At 46.4% G+C, this 22,774-nt stretch overlaps 1 protein-coding gene across 1 annotated transcript in view; it reads left to right on the top strand.

Moving 5' to 3' along the window:
• The window catches only part of PRKAR1B (protein kinase cAMP-dependent type I regulatory subunit beta), an 87,711-nt gene extending 70,601 nt beyond the window's left edge, over window positions 1-17,110 (top strand). The window contains exons 10-11 of the mRNA XM_042864105.1: window positions 14,238-14,319; window positions 14,743-17,110. Coding sequence (XP_042720039.1) covers window positions 14,238-14,319; window positions 14,743-14,915 — 255 coding nt within the window. The 3' untranslated portion in view covers window positions 14,916-17,110. The remainder of the gene's footprint in view (window positions 1-14,237; window positions 14,320-14,742) is intronic.
• Window positions 17,111-22,774: the final 5,664 nt, after the last annotated feature.

Genomic DNA, 22,774 nt, shown 5'->3' with positions numbered 1-22,774 from the left:
TTGCCTGTACTGTTCTGCATTAAAGAATGAACGTCCAGTTATCAGCTTTTTTTTGTGCTGCAGAAGTATTTGTGTCTTCTCACAGAAAATTCAAGATTTGTGCTTTAAATCTGATTTCACAGGAGTTTGCATCTTTGGTGTTCGATTGATCTGTAGGAGATTTGATACGAGCCACTGGGAGCACTGTTTTCTACAGACATTGGTTGAAAGCTGGTTTGTTGTCACAATATGCCTGACAGTCATTATGGTCTTTCATATCTTTATTGATTTCTGTGGCTATACAGTCCAGAACACTACAAATGCAGCCAGTTTTTTGGCTGCCATGCATGCAGAAACCATTGCACGCATCAGCAGGACGCAGCCTCCTTTGGAGGCACTTTGCCACAGAATTTTTGGGCAAGATAGTGAGTTATTACAAAACATGGTTGTTTGCAGAAAGCCTTAGGCATATCAGTTACCAATTTGTAAGTCTTTGGTAAAGCCAGAGAGATCACCAGCATCACAAATATTGAGACTCTTGTTGTAAAAGGTTCTTGCAGACAGCGAGGACAGCGCGTGGATTTTCAGTTGTTTGCGCCATTCTCCGTCATCTCCATAAATTGCTCATCCTGTGGGATGCAGTCTTTTCCATCCCCTGGTCCTGCAGAAGGACATTGCCAGCAGGGGAGCTGGCACGCTCGGGGTTTGCAGCCTGAAGTGCACCTGGTCACCTCTTGAAAGGGACACTTCCAGATCGAGTGGAAAATTCCTGATTGAAACCAGGAATATCACCCTTCTTACTATGGGCAGAGGTAGATGGGCTCCCTTTTCTGCCAGTCATGCAGATTCACCTGTTCCCTTTTTTGTTTTCCTTCTGGTTTTTTTCTGAGAATAACCTTTTTTCGTGGCTTTCTGTCCAGCATCTTCCTCCATACCATGGCAGGGTGCAGGCTGCTGGAAGGACAGGCTCTGCGCATGGAATTGAAAGGCTGCAGCATGAGCTCAGCAAAAATACTGGAATAACAGAAAATGTGCATGGGGGAAAACCACGGGAAACCAGGCTTTGTAAGTCCACTGCTCACAAAGCTGTCTGTGGTCATTTTCTGGTAAAAATCTAATGAGAAGAATATTACCCTGAGATTTAAGGACTGCCACAGTTTGTCTGTCGTTCTGTCTTCGCAGGCAGCGGTGCGTTGCTTCCTTGCAGCAGGTTGGGTATTTTACTCATTTACATTTGACACAGCCTTCAACAAGATTTAGCTTAAGTATTTCAAGGCTGCAATTTTTTCCAGCAGTAGATTTTTTTCTTTAATGTTTGTACCGTGTCCCTTCATTTGGAGATAGGCTGAGAAATGAATGCATGCTTACGGAAGCAAAGTAACTGCTTTTGTGAGATTGATTTACTACACTTGAAACTGGTAATTAAGAAAAGAAAAAAGCAGCAGCCCTGCAGTTTTGTATTTTCAGATATTTCCAGGTCTCAGTTTCCCACTATGCTTTTCACACAACAAACTTGGGCTTTCCCAGACCAGACAGATGTGGAATGTATCTGTTGGATTCCAAGGTCATGGAATTATCCCATATGAGATTCCTGGCACAGAGGTGAAAAACTTTAAGCACCGTGAAACAATTGTTGCCATAAAGAATAATATTTTGGCAAGCGTAAATCATAACAGATGTACAGTTCCTAACAAATAAATTTGCAGTTGTATTGCACACTGCCACACTGTGTACCCAACAGTAGGGAGGATTTATTCATCTGACTTCAGATAAAGCAAATATTTTTAGCTAGTGTCTTAAAGTGGCAGCTTGCAAAAGCGTGTGAGCTTTGTGGAGTTAAACGACGTAGGATCTGCTAAGGCCCTTTAATGAAATGTTGTTTGAATGGGGGCTGATTTTTGTTCCCAGCTCGTGCTTTGCCACTGTTCAGTATGAACAGTAGTTCAGGCCATTTTAGTGGTGCTGTGGGACTGGAAGGAGATTTTTGCTGTTGTCTAGGTTACTGAACAAGGTAGTGGCAATAGAATTAAAAACAGAGGTTGGGATCGTGTACCGTTCTGTAACTTCAACTCAGCTTTGGCTTGGTGGCAATGCACCCTGAAGAAAAGCCCATTAAGCAGCAGCCAGAGCTGATGGGATCACAGCCCTGCAGTGCCCTGCTGGGATTCCCAGCTCCCACCTCTCCCCACATCACATCACTTGGATCTTTTTGTCACTGCTGGGCACCATGTATACTGCTGTGAAGCTCACTGACTGTGCTAGAGGAGTCTTCCTGTATTGGTTGCATACTGAGTGCTCTCTATGCTGTTTGCTTGCTGAGCTGCTGCCATATGGCCCTGATTCTTCATAAGGTTTGACGTGGCTTGAGAAAAATGCACACACAGATGCAAATGTATGCAGGTGTGGGAGGGGAGAAGTGCAGTGAGAGTGCCCTGCCGTGCCAGCTTGTGCTTGTCCTTAGCGTGCTGTCTGTGCTGTCATCTCCTCTGAGGACAGTTTGGTTCAAGTGCTGCCTAAAGCAAAGGAATAAAACTGCGTGAGAAGCAAAACAATTCCAATTAATTGTTGGTTGAGCTGCCCAGTGATAACATGCAGCAGTCTAAAAATAAAAGATCTAAAAATAAAAGATAATTGGCAGGAGGAAGTTCAAGGAGAAGTGGACCCATTGTATCAAGCAGTTTCACATTACAAATTTTATTGGAAAAGAACTTCAAAACTTACTTTTTTTTTCACTGTAGATGGGTATTAAGTTAGAGTGGGTAGTTCCAGCCTTCTCTGTGCACAGCTTGGGACTGGTGTTCTTCCCTGCTGTCCTTGTGGCTGTCAGAGCAGCCTGCAGGCAGTGTTACCCACCCCACACCTCTGTTTCCACACCAGTGGAAATAATCCTGATGACGCTCCATGAAGCTGAGCAACAGCTTAATGGGAAATCACATTAAGTATCCATTGGTACTGAAACTAGGGAATGGGAACAGCAAAATTGGAAAATAAGGGAAAGTTTTCACTGTCAGCACAGAAATCCTTCCAAAAATAGTAGAGTGCTGCCCAACTGATGGAAATTAGTGAAATGGATTGATAGTAATTATTGATCCAGCCAAGGACAGTGCAGATCACATTCAAAACAGCGTGGTGCCTGCTGAGGGGCTGCTAGTTGTTGTATGCTGTTGATGTTTCCAGTCAGGGCCACAAACTGGCTCCAGTCTGGGCAGGATCCACCATGAGTTATTGTGACTGTTGAAAGCATGCTTGAGATACCATCCTGTAGGTGAAATCAGCATTTCCAACCCTGCTGACACTCTTGGCACGCTGTGGGGCATCTCTGCACAAATGGCTTGTTAGGTGGAAGAGTGTTTGTAAACCCTTTGTGCCATGGTAACGTGAAGGAGCGGAGGAAGATCCTTGGGCTCACTCCTTGTAGAATTGGCCCTTTCATAGGAAAAGGAGACTTGAGTCTTAAATTGCACAAGAAGCATCTGAAGATTTATGATTTAAAAGCTCTTTAAGAAGAAAAAAAAAAAAAGAAAAAGAAAAAAATAATAGCCCAATTGTTTCCTGCCTTAAATTGTTGCTCTTTGACATTCTAACCCAAGAGAGACCCCTTTGGCACCTACCCCTACGACAGGCAGGAGAACTACAAAGTAAACTTCTTCCGTACGGTTAATGAAGTCACTGCCTTAGGCACACTCTGCTATCACACCTGATAATCTCTTTAAAAACACAGTGTGATTAATTATTAATTAGGAAGATGAATGTTGTCTAGAAAAGGAGTTTCAAAGGCTGCAGTCTGAACTGCCTAGTGTTACCAGGATTTTGTTGATACTGAGTATGTTTGTTAAGGGCAGTCTACAGCAACTCCTCGTATGCCTAATAAACAAAATATACCTAATAAGCAGAGCAAGCAGTTACTAAGAGCTCTGTGCTTTGCTTGTTTTTAACTGTGGAGACATTGGTTTTTGCAGAGCTCTTACAGGAAAGGTAGTCTGAGTTTTGTCACTATCACCTGGCTGTGCTCACACAGTTTCCATTTGCCCCACATCAAAGTTTGTCTGCATTCAGGATGGGATTTTTAATGGCCAGATGACATCAAAGATATCAACTGAGGCATGTGATTGGGTGCCATCCTGCCTGGGGACAGAGGTGAAGTGTTTTGTGAGCCCAAATGACTTAAATGCAGTCTCAGTCCTGCTCTTGTTGAGTTCACTCTGGGTTCTGTGAGTGATGGATGCATCAAGCTGCACATAGGTAAAACTTTGAGCATGCCCTTCTCCATCCTCTGTTGGAAAGGGCCAGTATTTTGTAGTGAGCGAGTGGCTGCTCTCCTTCTTGTTCTACCAGCAATGGAGGAGCTGTGAGTCATGCAGCTTTCAGTCCTTCCTTCCATCTTTCTCCAGCCCTCCAATATCCGTGGCAGTGCCGGCTCCTGCAGTACGTCCTGCAAAGTCTGTAACCTCAGGAGCAATGCTGGATCATTTGCTGAACGATTTTGTGAGACTTCAGATTAGCCAATATTTCTGGTCTATTTTAGAACTTTGCAGGTTTTGTTCCTCATTTGTGGCAGAAACCAGGACAACTGTGTGTAAATTCTGTGAGTTGCTATGAACTCAGAATTGGAGAATAATGTATAATAGTTTAAAAATGCACGGTTAGAAAAGCACCATCAAACCAGTCATGACTCAAACTCTTGTCCACAAGCAGCATTAAGCCCTCTTGCATCATCCTCCTCCAACACCATTCTGTTTAGATAGTCCTTATATTACAGAAAAGAAGCTTCTTTAATTTGCTGGGGAGAGAAACAATTTAAAAACGGTGTACACAGCCAACATTTAGCTTCTGAAATCAGATTCTCACCTGGTTCAGCACAAGCACATGACCTAATGTATACGTAGGACAAAATAATTTTGAGAGTGATAATTACTGTGGTATAAAATACATTTCACCCTTTCATCTACTTATTTTATCTTACTTACTCACTTGTCTTACTCGAACATCTCAAGAACTTCATGGAGCTGATGCCCACCACACCTGTGTGATGAGGTGCATGAAGCACTTCCACGTTACAAGTTCTAGTCTGAAGCAAAAACACAAGAGTTAAGAGAGTTCATCATCCCTACTGAAAATCAGTCAGTGAGGACAGGGCACTTTGCAGGTCTTGGAATTCATGGTTCCCATAGAAGGCCTAAGGTGCAGAGGTGTGTGTTTTATGGCCAGGATCCCAGGGTACCCCACCAACTGTTCCTTCACGTTAGGTTTTACTGCCCTCAAATGATGGGTGCTATTTTCTACTGCAGCTTATGTGGAACTAATTTGCTCTTTTTACTGCTGACTAAAATTTGTTTATTTCTTCCCTTGTTTTTGTATGATAGTCTTTCATAAGTCAAAAGTTGGGAACTAATAAAAATCCAAGATTGTTTTCTGGCTAAAGGAATTTTTGCAGTGTCTTTGGCTATGTAGTTCAAAGGATTTGTCTTCTCTTGGAAAGTAGCCCTAGAACTGCTGATCCTTAACTGTAAAATCAAAGCTGTCCCAAGAATGATGCTATCAGCACTCCCAAAGGGCTGCAGTGGCAGCTGAGGAGTGACATGCTATTGGTCTTCCAGGACTCTGCAACTGAGAACACTGCTTGTGCCAGAACCTCGAGGTACATGCAGGGCTTTCTGTGTTACCGTCTCACTGGGACATCAGTAAGCTTTTCTCTTAAAGCAAAACATGAGGAGGATGCAGTGCAACAATCCAGTTCTCAAAGGTTTAGAAGCACTTCTCTTTGCACGTGCTATATCCAAAGCAAAAAACAAAAGTCTATGGATGTCTCCCCAGCTCATTTCTGACATGGCAACTTGTGTAGGAGTCTTCAGTCTCATTCAGCTGCAATTTGAAACATCTGATTTGTAAACCCATAAATGGAAGATTTTGCTGGATGTTCAGCCACACCCCGTCCTCTTACCACTATGGAATATGTGGAAAATGGGAGATCATTTGGTGTGCAGAGATGTAGAACCCAGCGTTAATAATTGGCTGCTTCATTCTTGATACGTGTGTCTCCATCTCGATTTTCATCAAAATCATCAGTTTTCTTTGTGCTCAAAACTGACAGTGACTTTTCATATATGTAATACTTTAAGGTATGGTTTTTGTTTTCTCTCGTCCAGTGGAATTTGCTGCCAGGGAGGTTTGGAGAAGCAGCAGAGGTTTCCACACAGTGAAGTGCCTCTGTGTGAGTAAGGAGAACAGCCTGGGCTGTTTACCCGACAGAATTTTCAGGAGGTTCTCAGGATCCTTAGAAACACTTCTGGTGTTGAAGACAGAGCTCAAAAGTCCTGATTCGAAGTATTTACCCAAAGTGACCAAGACCATGGTAAATGTAGAGTGAAGTGAAGGGCATTTCTGCCAGGAGCGAGGAGCTCCGTCCATAAGCTGACCTGAGGAATGCCCCTCTGTGTTTGGACAAAAATCCTGCCACATGGGTATGGCCTGGAATACAGTGGTGTTCAGCCTGGTGGGAAAGAAGTGGAGGGTTTCCTGATGCGTGGTGCAGCTCAGCCCTTTCTCTGGATCGTGTTAAAATTCCCTGAGACAGCTTTTATCCCTCCTCTGCAAAGATAATGTTGAGATGACTGAAATAATACATCCCTGAGGGCTCGGCCATTAGCTTTATAATGTGGATTTAGAGGAATGTGCAAGGCTCTCTGCATTGTCCTTCAGAAGAGGCACCTTTGATAGGTTTTTTTTTTTTCCTTCTGAATTTCAGAATCACAAAATGTGGTCCACAAATACTCGGGATTCACCGACTGATGGGACTTTAAGAAAGCTTCCTATAGGGATTTTCCTGATCTCTGTGATAAGCTCCCCTTTCCCTTTCCCCTGCTTTATTCCAAGTTTTGCTTCTTGCCCTGCAGCTCTTGCCTTGGCTGTCCACAGCTGCCAGCCCAGCCCTGCTCACAGAATTAGCACTGAGACTTTAATGGTGCTGCCTGTCTCAGACTTCTGCTTGGTCTGCTTACTTCAGCATCTACAGAATGTTTTCACAAAGAAGCAGATGGTGGTAGGAGTAATTGGGCTGTAAAACAACATCAGCAGCTAAAACCGATTTTCACCAGAAAGGATTTGGTGGGCAGGGTGAGGGAGGTGCCCTGTTAGCGTGTGCTCTGTCCTTCGTGTCTGATGTCTGTAGGTGGTGGCAGGCTGCGCTGCCTGCTTCCAGGGCACGGTAACTGTAAGGGCAGTCACAAATACCAACAGTTGATGAATAACCCATTATAGAGTCACTTTTATGTTGACTCTGTGGACATTTCCTGGCTTCGGAGAGAGTAAAGATAATGGCTAGCTTTGTAGAAAGAAAGAATCTCTAAAATGCAACATTTTTTTTCCTTTGTGACTTTTATGGCTTTGTACGCTGACATGTCGGAGGGAGGAAAACAGTGCATTGTTGCCAATAATCCACAGTGCTTGGCACAGACAGCCTTTAAAATCTGGCACCAGGAGGAATATTAATTCAGTTGTTTTCCCACAGAAGCTACTGATTAGTCAAGGCCAAGTATCCCTGGGATGATTCATTAAAACCCAGCGCGGAGCCCACCTTTGCTGAGCAGATCTGCTTTGTGTCACCACCGCAACAGGTGGATGGGATATGTAATAAGAGGGGCAACTCAAATTCCAAGAGCAAAGAACACGACTGGAGCCCAGCGCCTGGGCCGCGGTGCAGCCGCCTGGCGGCTTCCTGCCAGCAGCAGCTGGGCAAAGCCAGGCTGAGGGGCTGTCCTGTGCCCAAGGGCCACTCTCATCACCCATGTGCCTCCATCTCCTCGTTCCCAGGCCTCCCAGTGCCCGAGGGCCACTGGGGAGGTGGAGAAGAGGTGTGGGGCTGCCATGCCCTGAGCCTGGAGATGTTCCTTGCTCTGCACCGTGCCCCTACGGATGGCTCCTGGTGTGTGGATGTGCCAGACACCTGCAGGCTGGGCTCTGCTGCTGCACCTCGAGGGCAAGACTGTGAACTCAAGAGACAGCAGAGCTTCAAGTTTTGATTATGAAAAGCCTTTCAGCAACAAAAAAAGTGTTCTCTGATTTTTTTTCTTTGTGCAAAACCGCTTTGTTTCTCCGAAGTGTTGCAGGGTTCTCCATCCATGGGGCAAAGTGCAGCCAGAGCAGCGTGTTCCAATTCTGCTGGCTCTGCACCACGTCTGTTGGTCTTTCTGCCTGAATCCTGTCTTGTCCCATCCCTTAACATTTCTTTTGCTTCAGGGGGAGTACATTCAGACACAGGACATGCTTAACGCAGATTGCCTTAAAGAAATACCGAAGGGGAAGATTGCCTGAGATGAACAAAATGATCTAAAAGGTCTTTCCATGTCAAATGTCTACGATTTTAAATAGTAAATGATCAAGGCAAAGGCATTTCCTGGTGATTAATGGCTGGCTGGGTGTAGTCATGTCTGGGCCTTAACCCCGGCCTCTCGTGTATCCCTAGGAAATGCCCTGTGGCACGGTTGATTCTGCTGTTTTAAAGCTGCACTTGGTTTATGATTGATTGTCATTTTTAAAAGCACCTTTATGTTGGTGGCTGTTTTGGTGGCTGCTCTGCACAGCTTTGTTCCTCTCTTTCGACTGTGGATGTTATTTCTGAAGTGATTCAAATGTGCCTGGATAGCAGAACGGATGGAAGTTGAGATGTCCATGCAGTAGTCTCATGCAGGTGTGGTGTGGCTGCATTTCATTTAGTAGCCACTATGGCTGTAGAGCTCGGGTGTAAGATAGGTGCTGGCTGAGAAGGACTGCTTGCTTTCTGCCTTTGCAGGGTGGCAGCGTGCATTGGTGTTGTTGGGATACACAGCCAATAGCACATGGCATACTAGTGCTATAATGTTATGATGATTACACTGTGATAATCATATGCGTTGTCACCAGAATGGTTGCAGAGTGAAGGTAATTTCTGCTGCGCTGCTCTCTCTGCAGATCACAGAGGTGTCGCAGTGAACGTGCTGCCTTTGGAGCTTATTTGACATTGTACCACTGAATCTTAAAGATACTGCCAAGGTGGTGGCTTTCTGAAAATCTGCTGAAATCAGTGAAAGGTTTCCAGGGTCACACCAAATTAAAAGGCCAGAATGTGCAGAAAGTCCTATTTCTGTGTTCAAAGCTGGCAGTAGCTGACATTTCCAATGCAGGCATTGTCCCGTCTCTCTGTGCAAGCTGCACTGAGCCCTAATGGATAGAGAAAGCTCACTAGAGATAAGCAAACCAAACAACCTCTTTGAACCAAAGTTGTTGAAGGTTTCACTTAAAGGCCGCTGAATTGATTTAAATGACCATTTTTTGAAGTCTTGCCTACGGTTAAATAAAATACTCCCAGAATCATTCGATGTGAACAGAACCATTCTATGTGAAAGATCTTCTGATTCATTTGCTATCCGCTGTTTCTTCCATTCAGACCAGTAGGAGTCCTTACATGGAGTCTTGTGTGATTCACCAGGGATGTTTTAAGCCACTCCACAGCTTCTTCCTTCATCTTTTGTAGCAACTCTGCAAAGGTTTCATAGTGGCATATAATGAGGGTTTGTGTGACTGTGGAGTGAGGGGAAACATCTTCTGAATGGGAGTGTGTGGATTAACAAAGTGAGAAAGCAGAGGTATGTTCATAATAGTGATTGATAGAGATAATAGCAGTAGTGGATGGAAAAGCTTGACCTTTTTCATCACTAATTCTATAGAAAAAATACACTGCATTGCTCTTTTTTACTGAATTGTGCAGAGGAAAATGAAGCCTTCAGAGCTCAAAGCCAGGACAGAATTGCAATGGGGAATGAGGGAAAAAACTGTCTGCCGTTACATTTCTTAAGGGTAGAATTTTATTCTGTATACTAAGTGTACTGAAAGGGCATGGATATTGACGCTGCATGTGGTCATCATAGAATAACTATTCTTCAATTTTAATAGTGATGAATACGTCTCTGTAGACCCTCATTGTATGTTTTAGTGACTGCTGTGTCTTTGAGGTGGGAGGTTTGACCAGTGGGAACAGAACATTAACAAGACTGACTTTTAAATGCCAAAGTCTAAGAAGGAGGGCTCAGTCTCCCTTCCCACCTCTTACTCATTGGTGCCCATTGCTGCACCGTGTCGTGCTGCTGGGAGCAATCCCATCTGATCTCTGAGCTTCCTCTGCTGGAATGGAGAAAAAAACTACAGGGTTTCCCCTCTGGCCATCTTGTTGAACACTTGCCTTTTATAGCCAGGCTACTCAGACCAACTCCTGGCTACAGGATTTGCACTTAAATATAAAGATGGAGCTCCAGAAGTAGTCTGTACTACTGAGTACATGTGGGATCAGGCATGGGAATCTTCACGTTGATCCGGGTGTCTCCCTCAGCCACGCGGTCTGAGAGTTTAAAAGTGAAACATCTATCAAAATCTCATTACTTTGGAGAGGGTGGGAGCGCATGGATTATAAACCTTATTTTTTATATCTTAAATTGTGGTGCCACATCCAAGCCATAAATTTTTACAAAGCAAACTGCTGATGCACTTGAAAGACATGAATAAGTGCTCTCAGCACCACGGCAGAACTGTTCAGGGGGAGTGAGCAGGTGCGTGGGGTGAGGCTGCCAGAGAGTGCTGATGGCACACTGCTTTTGGAGCTGCTACTCCTGTTGTTTTTGCAATAGGATGCCTGTATTTACTCGGAGAAGAGGAGGGGAGGTTAGTGATATCGGTTCCTGCGAATACAGGCACTCCCCAGTGACTGAAAGGGAATATTCCTGGATCCACTGAAGATTATTTCACTCCCGAGTGTCTGCTAGGAGAAAGACATGCCTGTCTGCTTTCAGTTTCGTATCACAAAGTGCTGATTTATTTAATAGTGTCAAACTTCTTCACAGTGTTTGAGCACGTGCTCTGAAAGTTCTGCTCTGCGGCGTAGGAGGCTGAAATGACTCGCCGTGTACAAGGCAGTGTTTTAAATTGAGCAGCACTGAACAGCCTGATCCTGCAAATCTGGGACTGTGCAGTTTGTTTCACAGAGCTGGATCCTGCCAGTTTCCGTGTGCTGTTTAAGGGGGAATCTTTTCCGCTGAGACCAAATGCTGTTGGGGCTGAGAGCGATAAGCCCCTTGAATCCTTGTTAGATAATGCCTGTACCTCCCAGGACAGCACCCAGGAGACTTACTGAGTGATGATAGCACTCATGTGAGGCTGGGTTTTGCTCTAGCGCAAGGACAGAAAGCTCAAAAACTGCAGCAGAAAGATTTGAGAAATAAACTGAAGTGAAATACAGCCACAAAACCTGTGATGAGAGCAAAGATGGGGGTCAGCACTTAAATAATGTGGTATGAGAACTTCATTAAGCGTATCGATAACGGTTGTGTATTATTCTAGTTTTGCCCTGCTCTGCTGGTACTGTTCACGCTGTTCTTACATACGTACTGTTCAGGTACCACTGGACTCTTGCTCCAATCCAGTTAGAATGGTGCTGTTTCCAGAGATGAGGTACCTAAAGTGAAGGTGATGTGGATAGATAGTGCAAAGTACATCTTTGTTTTCAGGTGGGGACAGCCTTCCTATGGGGCAGGATGGGGCTGTGCCTCGTGCAGGGGCCAAGCGGGCAGTGGGGCCGTACAGTGTGTGCTCAGGAGTCAGGAAGCTTCTTTTGTTCTGTGACAGACCCATTCTCGCTGGGCAATGGGAAGAGCCAGTGTGACTGCTAAAACAAGAGTGGAAAAATATGTATCTGGAATATGCATTGCTTTATTCTGCCAAGCTGAGTGTTTATTGTGGAGGCCAGACACATCTGTCCTCCTCCAACAGATAGCATGGTGTTTCTTGGATTAAAAAGCCCAACTGTAGTGGAACAGTGGAAGAAATTGCTTCAGAAGACTGACTTATTGAAACTCTATATCATACTGGCCCTGTCAAAAAAATATTAACCACCGTAAAAGCTGATACAAGAGGAGATGAAAGCAATATTGCTTGATGTTGTGATTACCTTTATGGCAGCGTGCTCAAGGTGAGCAGTGGGGAATTGACACCTTTTCTCATTTGACCTGAGCAGTCAGTCTGATTACTTAAGAGACTTTTTTTGTTGTTGTATCTAATAAAACATCTGTAATAAAAGTTGTTGAAGAATAGTTTGGGAAAGAAATGAAGACGTGGATTGCAGACAGCTATTTAGGTCAAGGGGTTAGGCTTTTGCCAGGCTCCAGATGGGGACTGAGCAGAGGACAGGGGCTGGAAGCGGTTCTGAAGCTGATCCTGACTCCAAAGCACAGACAATAAGAACAGCGTTGAGTTGGGCCCCATGAGATACACCTGATCAGAAGCGTGGCCAGGGAGAGATTAGTAAGTGCATTGTTCCCCATGTGTTCTGTCCTGAACGATTGCAGGAAATGCAAATAACAAAACTCACGACACCATCGTTGCGCTTTCATCCCCTTGCAGATTTACTGGAAGACCTTGGAAAACAGCAGCTTTGGCGAAACAACTTAGTTATATCAAGGATAAGGAATTCTTCCTGGAAACCTGACAGGCACCAAATCACTTTCTTACATGTAGTTCTGTCAGTTACTTTCCTGGATGTCCTCACACGGGCTGTGGGCAGTGTTACGTGCATGGCATGCCTTAACCCCAAGCTATCTCCCCAGAACTCCGAAGCCAACCTCCCTCCATGTGTTTGGCTTATTTCTGAATCCCTGGGAGCCGGTACTGGAACAACCTCTCCCAGTTCAGGTGCCCTGCTGGTGCCAAGCACGTGGTTCTGTGCCTCGTGCCGTCAGCTGTTCACCACATCAAGAATGAAAACGCTGAAACCAAGAAGAATTTTGCATTTGTTTTCAAATGGACCAGGGTTTGCAGTCCTGGTGTTTATTCAGTATTTTTTTTAATGCTGATACGGCGCAGGGGAGGTGGGGTGGAATGGTAAGTTGTCATGGCCCATATAATGCAGTGACAGTCTGATATCTAGTAATTTATACTCAGCACTGATTACCACTAATGGGCAAAATGAGAAATTATAACTTGTAATGTGTCAGATTAATTTGATGTACATCAAGTACATATAAAAGCCATCAGATGCTTAGCACCTATGAGATGGTGCTCGCCCATTATTTGTGGCTCTGGTTGCTGCCATCATCAGAACTGATGTCCCTCTTCATTTGTGTAGCACAGGAAGGTTACATTACAAATTAACCTAGAGAGTGGCCCAGCAATTCATAAATTATACAGGCTTAAAAATAACCCTGTTATGAAATGGGACGCGGTGGAATACAGCAGTATTGCAGCAGCTTAGTGGTGCTTGTTCAGAAGTAAGCAAATTACAGTAATTTGCCAGATAATAGCGAATATTCTGGGCCCCAGGTCCTAGAAAAGTGAAAGGAGATTCTTTCTATGTTCCCTTCCAAAGTTGTGATGCCACAAATAATTTAAGATTTCCTCCAGGTTAGAATATTTCTGCATGTCAGACCCCTTTGAAGGTTTCAATAGAGTGTTTCTGAGCTGTGACATGTACTGGCATGCGTTGAGTACCGTAGTTCATAGCAGGAGTGGAGACAAGGCACATTCCATCTCCCAAGCAATTGATTCACAGGTGTCCAGATCACAAACAGCCACTAAAAAAACGCCTTCTGTTGTACTAAGCATTAAAAACTGCCTTTGCCAACAATCTTAGCAAGAGAGCCAGCGAATGGTCACGTGAAGAGCAAAGTCTTGGTGCTGCCTTGCAAATCCATGTTCCAAGATAGTACTGGGAAAAGTGCCTTTTTATTCCTTGTGCTGAAAGTCTTTCCTGCATCACTTGTACGGTTCTGCATCCACTCAGAGCATATTTTTAAAGGATATTGAAGGATACATCTGCACAGCATAATGGCAGCAGTTACTGAATTCTGTCCTGTTCCTCTTGCCTTGTGTGAGCTGAATGCCTGCATCTGAACAATGCCACATTCATAAAAGTGAAACCAAGTTTGCCATACTGGTGGATCTTTTTTATTCGTGTATAAGAAATTGACTGAGGTGGTCATCTCTGCCTTAGCAGAACGAAAGGAGTGAGACATGTCCCATGAAAGGGGTAACAGGGTCAAGAAAAGCAAGGTAACCTTATCATAGAATCATTGGAGTTGTAAGGGACCTTTAAAGGCCACCTGGTCCCACTGCCTGCACTGAGCAGGGACACCCACAGCTCCATCAGTGCTTACATCCCATCCCCTGACCGTGGGTGTCTGCAGGGATGGGGCACCTCCACTCTGGGCACCTCACTCAGCTCCTCTGCTCTTCTGTTGCAGGGCACAGCCTCTGTTCTGCAGCGCAGGTCTGATAACGAGGAGTATGTCGAGGTTGGAAGGCTTGGTCCATCAGATTATTTCGGTAAGAAAATTCAGCATAAACGTGGCTTAGAAAAATAGCAACTGGAATTGCATGGAGTAGTTGTTGTTTTAATTAGTGTTCTACTCCTTAACGAACATGGGGCTGTGCCTAGGTCAGCTTCTGCTTTCAGCGCTACTGAGAGATACCATGGAAGCTGAAACTATTCCTTGGTTTACAGCAGTGTGGCTGACAGGAGACAGATCCAGAATCAGCAAAAACAGTCTGAATGCATTTGTTTTCAAAGGCATTTTACACGCATGCATTATGCATGCGTCATGCATTTGTACTGTCAACGGAATTATGTCAAGTGTCTATCAGGATAACATAGAGCTGTGTTCTACAACCGAAGCAACTGCATGGTGGCCTCAGTATGCACCCTCCGAAGGAGAGGAGGTGTGATGGTGTGTTTGTCCCCGTCCCCAGGTGAGATAGCACTGCTGCTCAACCGGCCCCGCGCTGCGACGGTGGTGGCACGTGGACCCCTGAAGTGCGTGAAGCTCGACCGGCCCCGCTTCGAACGAGTGCTCGGCCCCTGCTCTGAGATCCTCAAGAGAAACATTCAGAGATACAACAGCTTCATCTCTCTCACTGTCTGAATGATTCCTTTTGGAAAGCTGCCTTTGTGTGACCTCGTGCACTTACATTAGCTCCGTGCAGCTCCATGGCTTTAGCAAGAAAAAATAAAAGGTGTGCATTTCATGTGTATTTTTTCTGTTATGTCACGCACTGGATGTCAGTTCAAATCTTATGTATCATTTAAGAAAGAAGACAACTGTTTGGATAGGACTAGCTTTGGGAAAGTGCTCAGGGAAGAGCAGGCTTTTGGCTTGCAGGCAAGATTTTTACCTGTTGCTGGATCGTACAGATAAAACTGTGCTTTTAACTATTTAAACTACAGACAAATGTCTCTTTCCCTCACTATCTCACAGCTATTCTCAAAGCCAGTCTTACTCCCCTTTTGTCAAGCTTCTTTGATAAAGTGATGTCCCTCTACCTGTCACTCCTAGCAGACTTTTCACTGGTTAGGGACTGGAGGTTTCCAAAATCCACGTGGTCAGTGGCAGTTCTGCGATTAAAGAGGGACGATTAGGGAAAGATTTTAATCATTCCAGTAAGCTGAGGAAAAGTAGGACTTTTGAGTCACTTTGTGGTTTAGAAACAGGGGCCATTACTGCTCTGTGTTACCAGCCCTTTGGGTCTGCTTTGTAGCTCTGAGGAGATGCCAGGGCAAACAGACAGCTCCGGGCCTATGGGTGAGGCGTCCAAGAAGCAGCGGTTTGTCAGATGATGGATGGAGCCTTTAGGAGCAATGTTATCTGATTTCTCCCTTTTTTACATGGGATTCGCATCAGGTTCCTTAAATGCCACTGAGAACTTCTTCACTGAACTAGGTGTGCTTTGAAACATATTTATCTGCACCAGAGTGTCCTCAGCTGCTGCTCTGAATACTGTAAGGAATGCTCAGGCGATGGTGGCAGGTGTAAAGCAGCAGTTTGATAGGGCTCTTTCACATGAAGTCCATTTAATTCATTTCAAATGCCTTTTTTTAGTGTGCAGCCAGCCAAATATGTGCTCCGAAGTGTTGCCTCCTGCAGCAGATGTGCATGGCAGAACAAAAGGCACCAGGAGTTGCAGCAAGCTCTGTGTGCCCGCAGCCTTGCTGGCAGCTCTTGCTGCTCTGTGCAGATGCGGGTATCAAGCAGAGCCTCTGCAGAGCTGGACCTTGCTCTGCTGTGCAGCCCTGCAGGTTGGGATCATCCAAATTATTCTCTGGGGAAGCTTTTCCTTTGAAGGAGAAGTTTTCTGTGCTAACTGCCGCAAATCTCTGCATCTCCACTACCCTAAATAGCACTGCCCACCTTTTAGTTGCAGCAAAACTGTATTTCTTCTTTACGATAGCACCACTCAGAGTAAATAGGAACTTTCCATACCTTTTACATGCCAAAGGCTGTATAATGAAACGAGGCAGCAATCCTCCTTCTGAAACTATAGGTGTTAGTTAAGAACTTGTCTCAAATTACCCACACTGACATGAGCCTTGGAGTTAACAAAGCCCACCTGGCACTGTCCTGCTGCCTCCCAGCAGAAGGCTCTCGTGCTGCCCACTGCTGCCACTGCAGTGGGAAGGAGCTCCCAGGCTGCAGTCAGAGTCCTCTCACCACTCCAAGGTGCTTAATTTATTTCAATGTATTTCCAGCAGCCCTGTCAGTGTATCTCAGTTGCTACTATTTATTATGATTACGTTATGCTTCTTGCACGTGTTGTTAAATGCGACCATGCACATTTCTCAGCCTTGCAGTTCTGTGACATGCATCCACACGGGCAGATGCCCGTTCTATAGGTCAATAAAAGTGTATGCGTTTGTAAAACTTCTAGTTTTCTTCACTGTTTTTGTATTCTCTTGTGCTGCTTTTAAGACACGTTTTTAAAGGTCACTCCTGTATGTTATTTAACCTATTGCCGTTCTGTTGTACTCATAACGAAAATTGTGAGTGTTTTGCATCATGTGCAAGATACATTCATGGTTACTCACCAGGTTATTAGCCTCACCACTTAGGAGTTACTTCAGCACACACACAGAACAGATTCTTTGCTTTAAACCTTCACAGATCATGAAAATACATCTGAATGACCATATGAGCAAATTCAAGAGAAGTGTGATCATTCAACGCCAGGCTTCCTATGCTTTAAGTGGAACAAAATGATCTTCTATGACATTTTAAAGATAATTGTAATATTTGCAGTGGATGATGGGATAGAATTACAGTATGAATAAAATTCTTCTACGTTATATGTGGCCATTGTGGGTTCATTAATACTGGAAGTCTGCATGAATAGAAGTTATGTTCTAGTTAAAATCTGCCCATCACAGAGAGTTGGAACTCTGCTGAAAATAATAATCAGATGCAAAGGGACAAGAAATAAACCGAGCATCCCAGCGCTCTATATATAGTAATGAAAACCAAAATGGAGTTCTGGGAGATTAGAAAAAAATTCTTGTGTTTAAATGTATCTACAGGGAGAAGCAGGGATTTGGGGTGTCTCTCAGCTCCTCACGTTGCTGCATTAGGACTGAGGGGCTGAGAAGCAGCGGTCAGCACAGCACATTCAGTGCCCCCCACCTGCGGGCACTGCGGGCTCTGGGCTGCCCCAGTGGAGGTGCTGGGGTCCTGCTGGGTCCAGGCAGGGCTCCTGGGCGGCTCCCGGAGCGGGGCTGACGGCTTGCTGTTTCTGGAGTGTGTTATTTTCCCCCTTTGCTGTGATTCAGGAGGGAAGGACTCATCTTTCCAGAGATTACTCACGTTATGTAGTAATCAAAAGTGACCACTCTCTCTGAGGTCCTTCCAGATGGACATGACCAGCCCACGCTCCCCAAAAAGGGCATCTCACCACTCCTCGCTGTCTTTCTTTTTTCAGTTGGTTTTAATTGTCTCGCAGCCATTTTAGGACTCCAAGACAAAAGACAAGACTTTCTTTTACTAGAAACTAATTGCACCTCCAGGTTTTTTACAAGACCCATTTGGCTGACCGCATTTTGGTGAGCGCAGCAGATGACTGCATGCAGTGCCCAGCTTTCCTACCCCTCTGTGGCAATGAGTGCCCTCAGCTGTGCAGTGCTGTCAGCCCTACGAGGCCCTGCTCCCCAGGCAGGCACGGGCTGACCCCGTGGTGCCCATTTGGGTGCTGGTGGAAAACAGAGAGCAGAGAACAAAGCAATACTGATGCACGCTGGCTGCTCTGTTGTTCTTGCAGTAGTGATCTTCGGAAATGGAGCCATGCACAGAGGGTGAAGGTTCACAAGAACATGTGGTTCTGAAGCTCCAAATGGTTCAGAAATCCTTTCACTGACCTGTCTGTGGAAGAGATTGTATTCGTATATGTTTCGGTATAGCAGCAGAGAGAGGTGATACAGAGCAGACAGAAAACTACAATGCTGTCCTTGAGAAGAGCCTGAGGTCCTGCGGTGCATCGCCATGCCGTGTGCATGCAGCTGCAGCGCAGGGGGGCACTGACTTGGCGTGGCACTGCTGACACACCGAGCACTAAAACCACACTGGATACTGCAGAGTTCACCATTTAGAGTCAGAACTACCTAACACGCCCAGGCATGCTTTTTAGATTTGTTTCCAACGATTTGGCAACTCTGCCTGCCGTTCATTTCCCCCTTCACATGCGCTGGGAAGCTCAGAGGAGTGTTTTCGCAGCCAGAGTGGCTCCTGCAGGTCCCGCCGCCGCCTGGAGAAAGAGAACACGGTAGGTAGGAGCATGGCACAGCCTCGCAGAGCGGACGTTTGGGAACACGCCGCTTTGATGCTCCTCTCACAGGGTTTCTGTGCAGGCGCTGCTGCCAGCAGGGCTGTGTCGGGGATGCAGCTTGCACAACGAGCTGGCCTTTCCTCTGACAAAGCTGCCTGGCCAGAGGAGCTGGCATCTGCAGCCATCTGGTATTTTTGTGAAGGCTGAGGATGTTTTTTGTGCTTGATCCAACTCCAATACCAGAGTGATTCTTTTGAGCTCTAAAAATCTGGATGCAGCTTTTAGAAAAGAGGCTGCGCTCTGCCAGGGAGCACAAAGTGGAGTGTGAATGTCTCACTGGGCTTGCTTGGTCTGATCTCAGGGTGCACAGGTGACTGTTGTGGCTCTGAGGCCCCTCCCAGGACTGTTTTAACCCTTGTTTTCATGTTGTCTTCTGCAATAGTAGCACAGAGGATCTGCTGCACACAGCCAAGCTGTAACATCCCCGTTGTCCAGCCCTTGTGCAAGCGTGCAGAGTTCTCTTTAAGAAGTCGTGAATTCTCATGGAGGAAAAAAAAATAATAATCATTTTAACAAAAAAGACTGCTCCTATTCCAGTATAAACTGTCTCCAAACATGGAACAGTGGCGTGCCATGCTGCTCCGCGGGCCAGCAGCACTGAGTGAATTGGCAGATGCTGCACTCCTGCGCGATCTCTGGAAGCTCCCTCCCTTCACGTCTCAGGGTCGCATCCCCAAGGCTCCGTTTGCAATGAGGTGCCCCTTGGCCAAGCCCCTTATGGTGGGAGTGCTGCTGAGTGCTGCCAGCCCACGCCTGGCTGGGTGAGAGCTGCCTGTTGGGCATGCAGGCTGATGATGAGGGACTTTCTCAGCACTGCCTGCAGTTGCTGGCTCTCTGGATGTTCATACTGCTGGCTCTGGGGAAATCAAGCCTTTCTGGGAAGCGGCTACTCCCTATCCTCTTTATACAGACAATGCATTGTTATTGTTTGAAAGCACTTTTGTATCGCCCTTAGACTACAAGCATGGCAATTGTTCAATTAGAAGACATCATGGTGCATAGCAGTGAAATACGACGTACAGTACCATGCAGTATGTATTTTCCAGATAAACTGGAAAAACAGTGAAATGGATCTGCGAAGTGGGGGCACAATAGCTGCTTTACATTCCTCCACATGTGTGGAATTTATACGCTACAGAGTGACTCTGTTTTGTTACCATGTGTTTAAGATAATCTGATGATGGGCCGTGTTTCTGGCGGCTCTCACTTTCACAGTTGTGTTCTGCACACAGAGTAGCAGAGGCCTCAGCTTGAGCACGGCCATGAATTAGTGCAGGCTGAGCCCTCCCACCATTTATTTCCACTGCAGCAGAGAGAGAGAACAGACATAACAGCTGAGAAACACTACAGGCCAGTTCTCCTTCCCATCCAGGGGCAGCTCAAGCAATATGCCAGAGCTGTGTGGCTGCTGTTGCAGACTGTGGGCTCTTGGGTTGGGACTCTCCCACCTGGAGGTGCTCCCTGAGCCCAGCAGTGCTTGTCCACGCATCACCCTCAGCCTCACACGTAGAAATGGCAGCAGGAACCGCTGCTGAAAGGGAATCTGCATCTGCTGGTGCTGACACCTGCACCGGGGAAGGTGCTGCTCCAGCCTTGCAGCTCCTGCTGGCAGCACCATGCCGATGTCCTTTGGGCCGCGCTGCCATGGGATGGTTCCTGTCCTGGATACGTGTCCTGTGCACCATCACACCTTCTGCTGTTGCCTTGTGTTCTGGCATTCAGCCTGGGGCTTAGCTTTTAGAGAAGTAAGAGAAATGGAGACCAAAGTGAGCAGGGCCTTTTACAGCCGCTTTCCAGGGCAGGAGAAGGTCCTGCAGCATCCACAAAGGCAGCCTTGTGCGGGAGGGAGATGCGGCACAACCTGTGTCCGGATGAAAGCTGCCCTATCAAAATAGCCATAAACAAACCCGCCTCCTCTGCTACAGAAAAGCTGCTGTGCCAGGAGCATATTAAATTGTATATGCTTTTTCTCAAGGCAAAAGAATTGCAGCAGTGACGGCAGCTGTGCGTGCTGGAGCTGAGCCACTGCATTCAGCTCGGGAAGGCCTTGCTGAGGGCGGGGGGAAGGACTCCAAATGAATGTTTTATTCAGAGGGACCCACACTGAAATGATCCGCTGACACCGGGGAGATGCAGTCAGGAGAAAATGGAGGTGCAGGATATGGGGCCTGAAAGCAGTGTGCAGAGAGTTCCGCGGTTGGTGAAGGCTCAAGGCAGAGCCCTGCAGCCCTGTCCATGGGGAGCACGTGGCTCTGAGCAGCCAGAGAGCCACAGGAGCTGTGCTGAGATCCGAAATCCCCATGAGCTGCCATTTCCTTGTGTGCAAAGTTGAGAGGTGGGTAAAGAACAGGAGGCGACTTCCATCCACCCCAATGTTTAGAAACATGAAGAGAACCAGCAGCGTGCTCTCCCCAGTGACATGGTGCACGGGGACCTTACACGGCTCCGCCACCAAAACCATCAACTCAGGAAGGCCCATTTCCATGCCAACCGCTTGCAGGTGCCTCCCCAGGAAGGAGAGTATCCTCAGCCATGCTGCTCCAACACCACAGTGAGGACATGGCAAAGAGGAGCCCAACACGTTCCATTACAATCAGGCCCCACAGCATGGATCTGAGGGAAGGAGATGTGTCCGTGTTGCGATGCAAGCAGTGCCCGAGATTAAATGTCCTCCGTGTCTGAGTCCATTCTGTATCTGAAGCCACTGTGTGCATAGAGCTAACACGATTCAGTGAAAGAAGCCCCTTTCGGTGCTTTTTAAGCAGATTACAGCAGATTAGCTGACTAATCTACATGGAATCCTCTCTCCGACAATGTCAAACTGTAAACACATCCAGCCACTTTTGTAGTGCCTATAAATATTTACCTTGGATTTTATTAAGGTTAACTTCAGATGATATTTGCAATAATGGTTTTGCTCAGCGACTCGGTGCCTTTGGTAATGCAATGCCTTTGGGAAGATGCACCTTCTGCAATGTGTGGTGTAAGGCCAGGTGGCTGCACACAGCACAGAGCACGGACACAAACAGGGACCTGTGCATCATCCTCTGGTGCTGAATGCAGCTGCCTGGGATTATCATCACACGAAGGCAAATCTTCCCTGGAAGATGTGATGTTGTGTTAAGGGCTGGCAATTTGCTGCTATTTGCAGTTGGATTGTTAGAGATAGAAAAACTCAAAAGCCCAAGCAGGTCCACTTCTGGCAGCACCCTGCAGCCCCAGTGCACAATAGTGTGTTGGGGACATCCATCCCAAATGCAGGGCTCCTGCCTCTTAGGATGCTGTGCCCACAGTGCCTGGGTCAGGGCTCTGGCAGCCCACAGCTGGCCTGCACCGCGCCGGGATGGGGACTGTTGTGTCTACGGGACAGCAGAGGAATGCTCAGTTTACAAGACAATGGTTTTTAGGAAGCTGGGAAAACTTAAACAGCCTTCCCTGATGGAAGATGGTCCCTTTCCTCCCTTTGTGTAATGAGGGCAGCTTCTCCTATAAAGAGACGATCTGTTTAATATAAGAGATTTCCAAAGTCTTAGCAAATTAGTATCCGAGAACGGGCGTCTGATGTGGTTTATGTTCTTTGTGATAGATTTAGGTTATGGGAATGTTGGTTCCAGAGGCTGTGTGATTCATGCTGAAACCATCCGGTGCCATCTGATCCACACGTCCACCCGAAGGTAGAGGCACTGCTGCGCACTGTGAGCTGCTCCACTCTGAGTTCTCACTGCAGAACAACTGTAACAGCAGAGAAAAAGGAATGGCTGCATTCTGCCAAAGAGAGGTAATTCTGAGCAGGGCAGCACCCACAGCAAGCCGAGTTTCACAGCGATGCCTCAAGGCCTCGAGTTGCAGTGCTGTGTGGCAGGAGCTGTACGTGCACTATGCGAAAGCAGGTTCTGTCCCAGGCTGCAGCAGGGGAGGAATGGGGCGATTCCCCCAGCACAACTCACAGATTCCCTTTGGACTCCCAGAGCTCCTCCGGGGCTCCTCTGAGAGCAGGGCTAGGCCAGTCGCCAGCAGCTCTGCAGCATCACATACCTCAGTTGCCATGTAATAAGCAGAAGACTCAGGGATCCTAATTTTGTTTGCAGGCTTGTTTCTTTTTTCTTTCTCTTCTTTTCCCTCTTATTTTTTCTCCAGG

Source organism: Lagopus leucura, unplaced genomic scaffold, assembly GCF_019238085.1.
Source record: "Lagopus leucura isolate 7727_CA_CO unplaced genomic scaffold, USGS_WTPT01 Super-Scaffold_760, whole genome shotgun sequence".
Classification (NCBI taxonomy): domain Eukaryota; kingdom Metazoa; phylum Chordata; class Aves; order Galliformes; family Phasianidae; genus Lagopus; species Lagopus leucura.
Note: the sequence above shows the minus strand (reverse complement) of the source record. Positions and strands in the feature narration are given on the sequence as shown.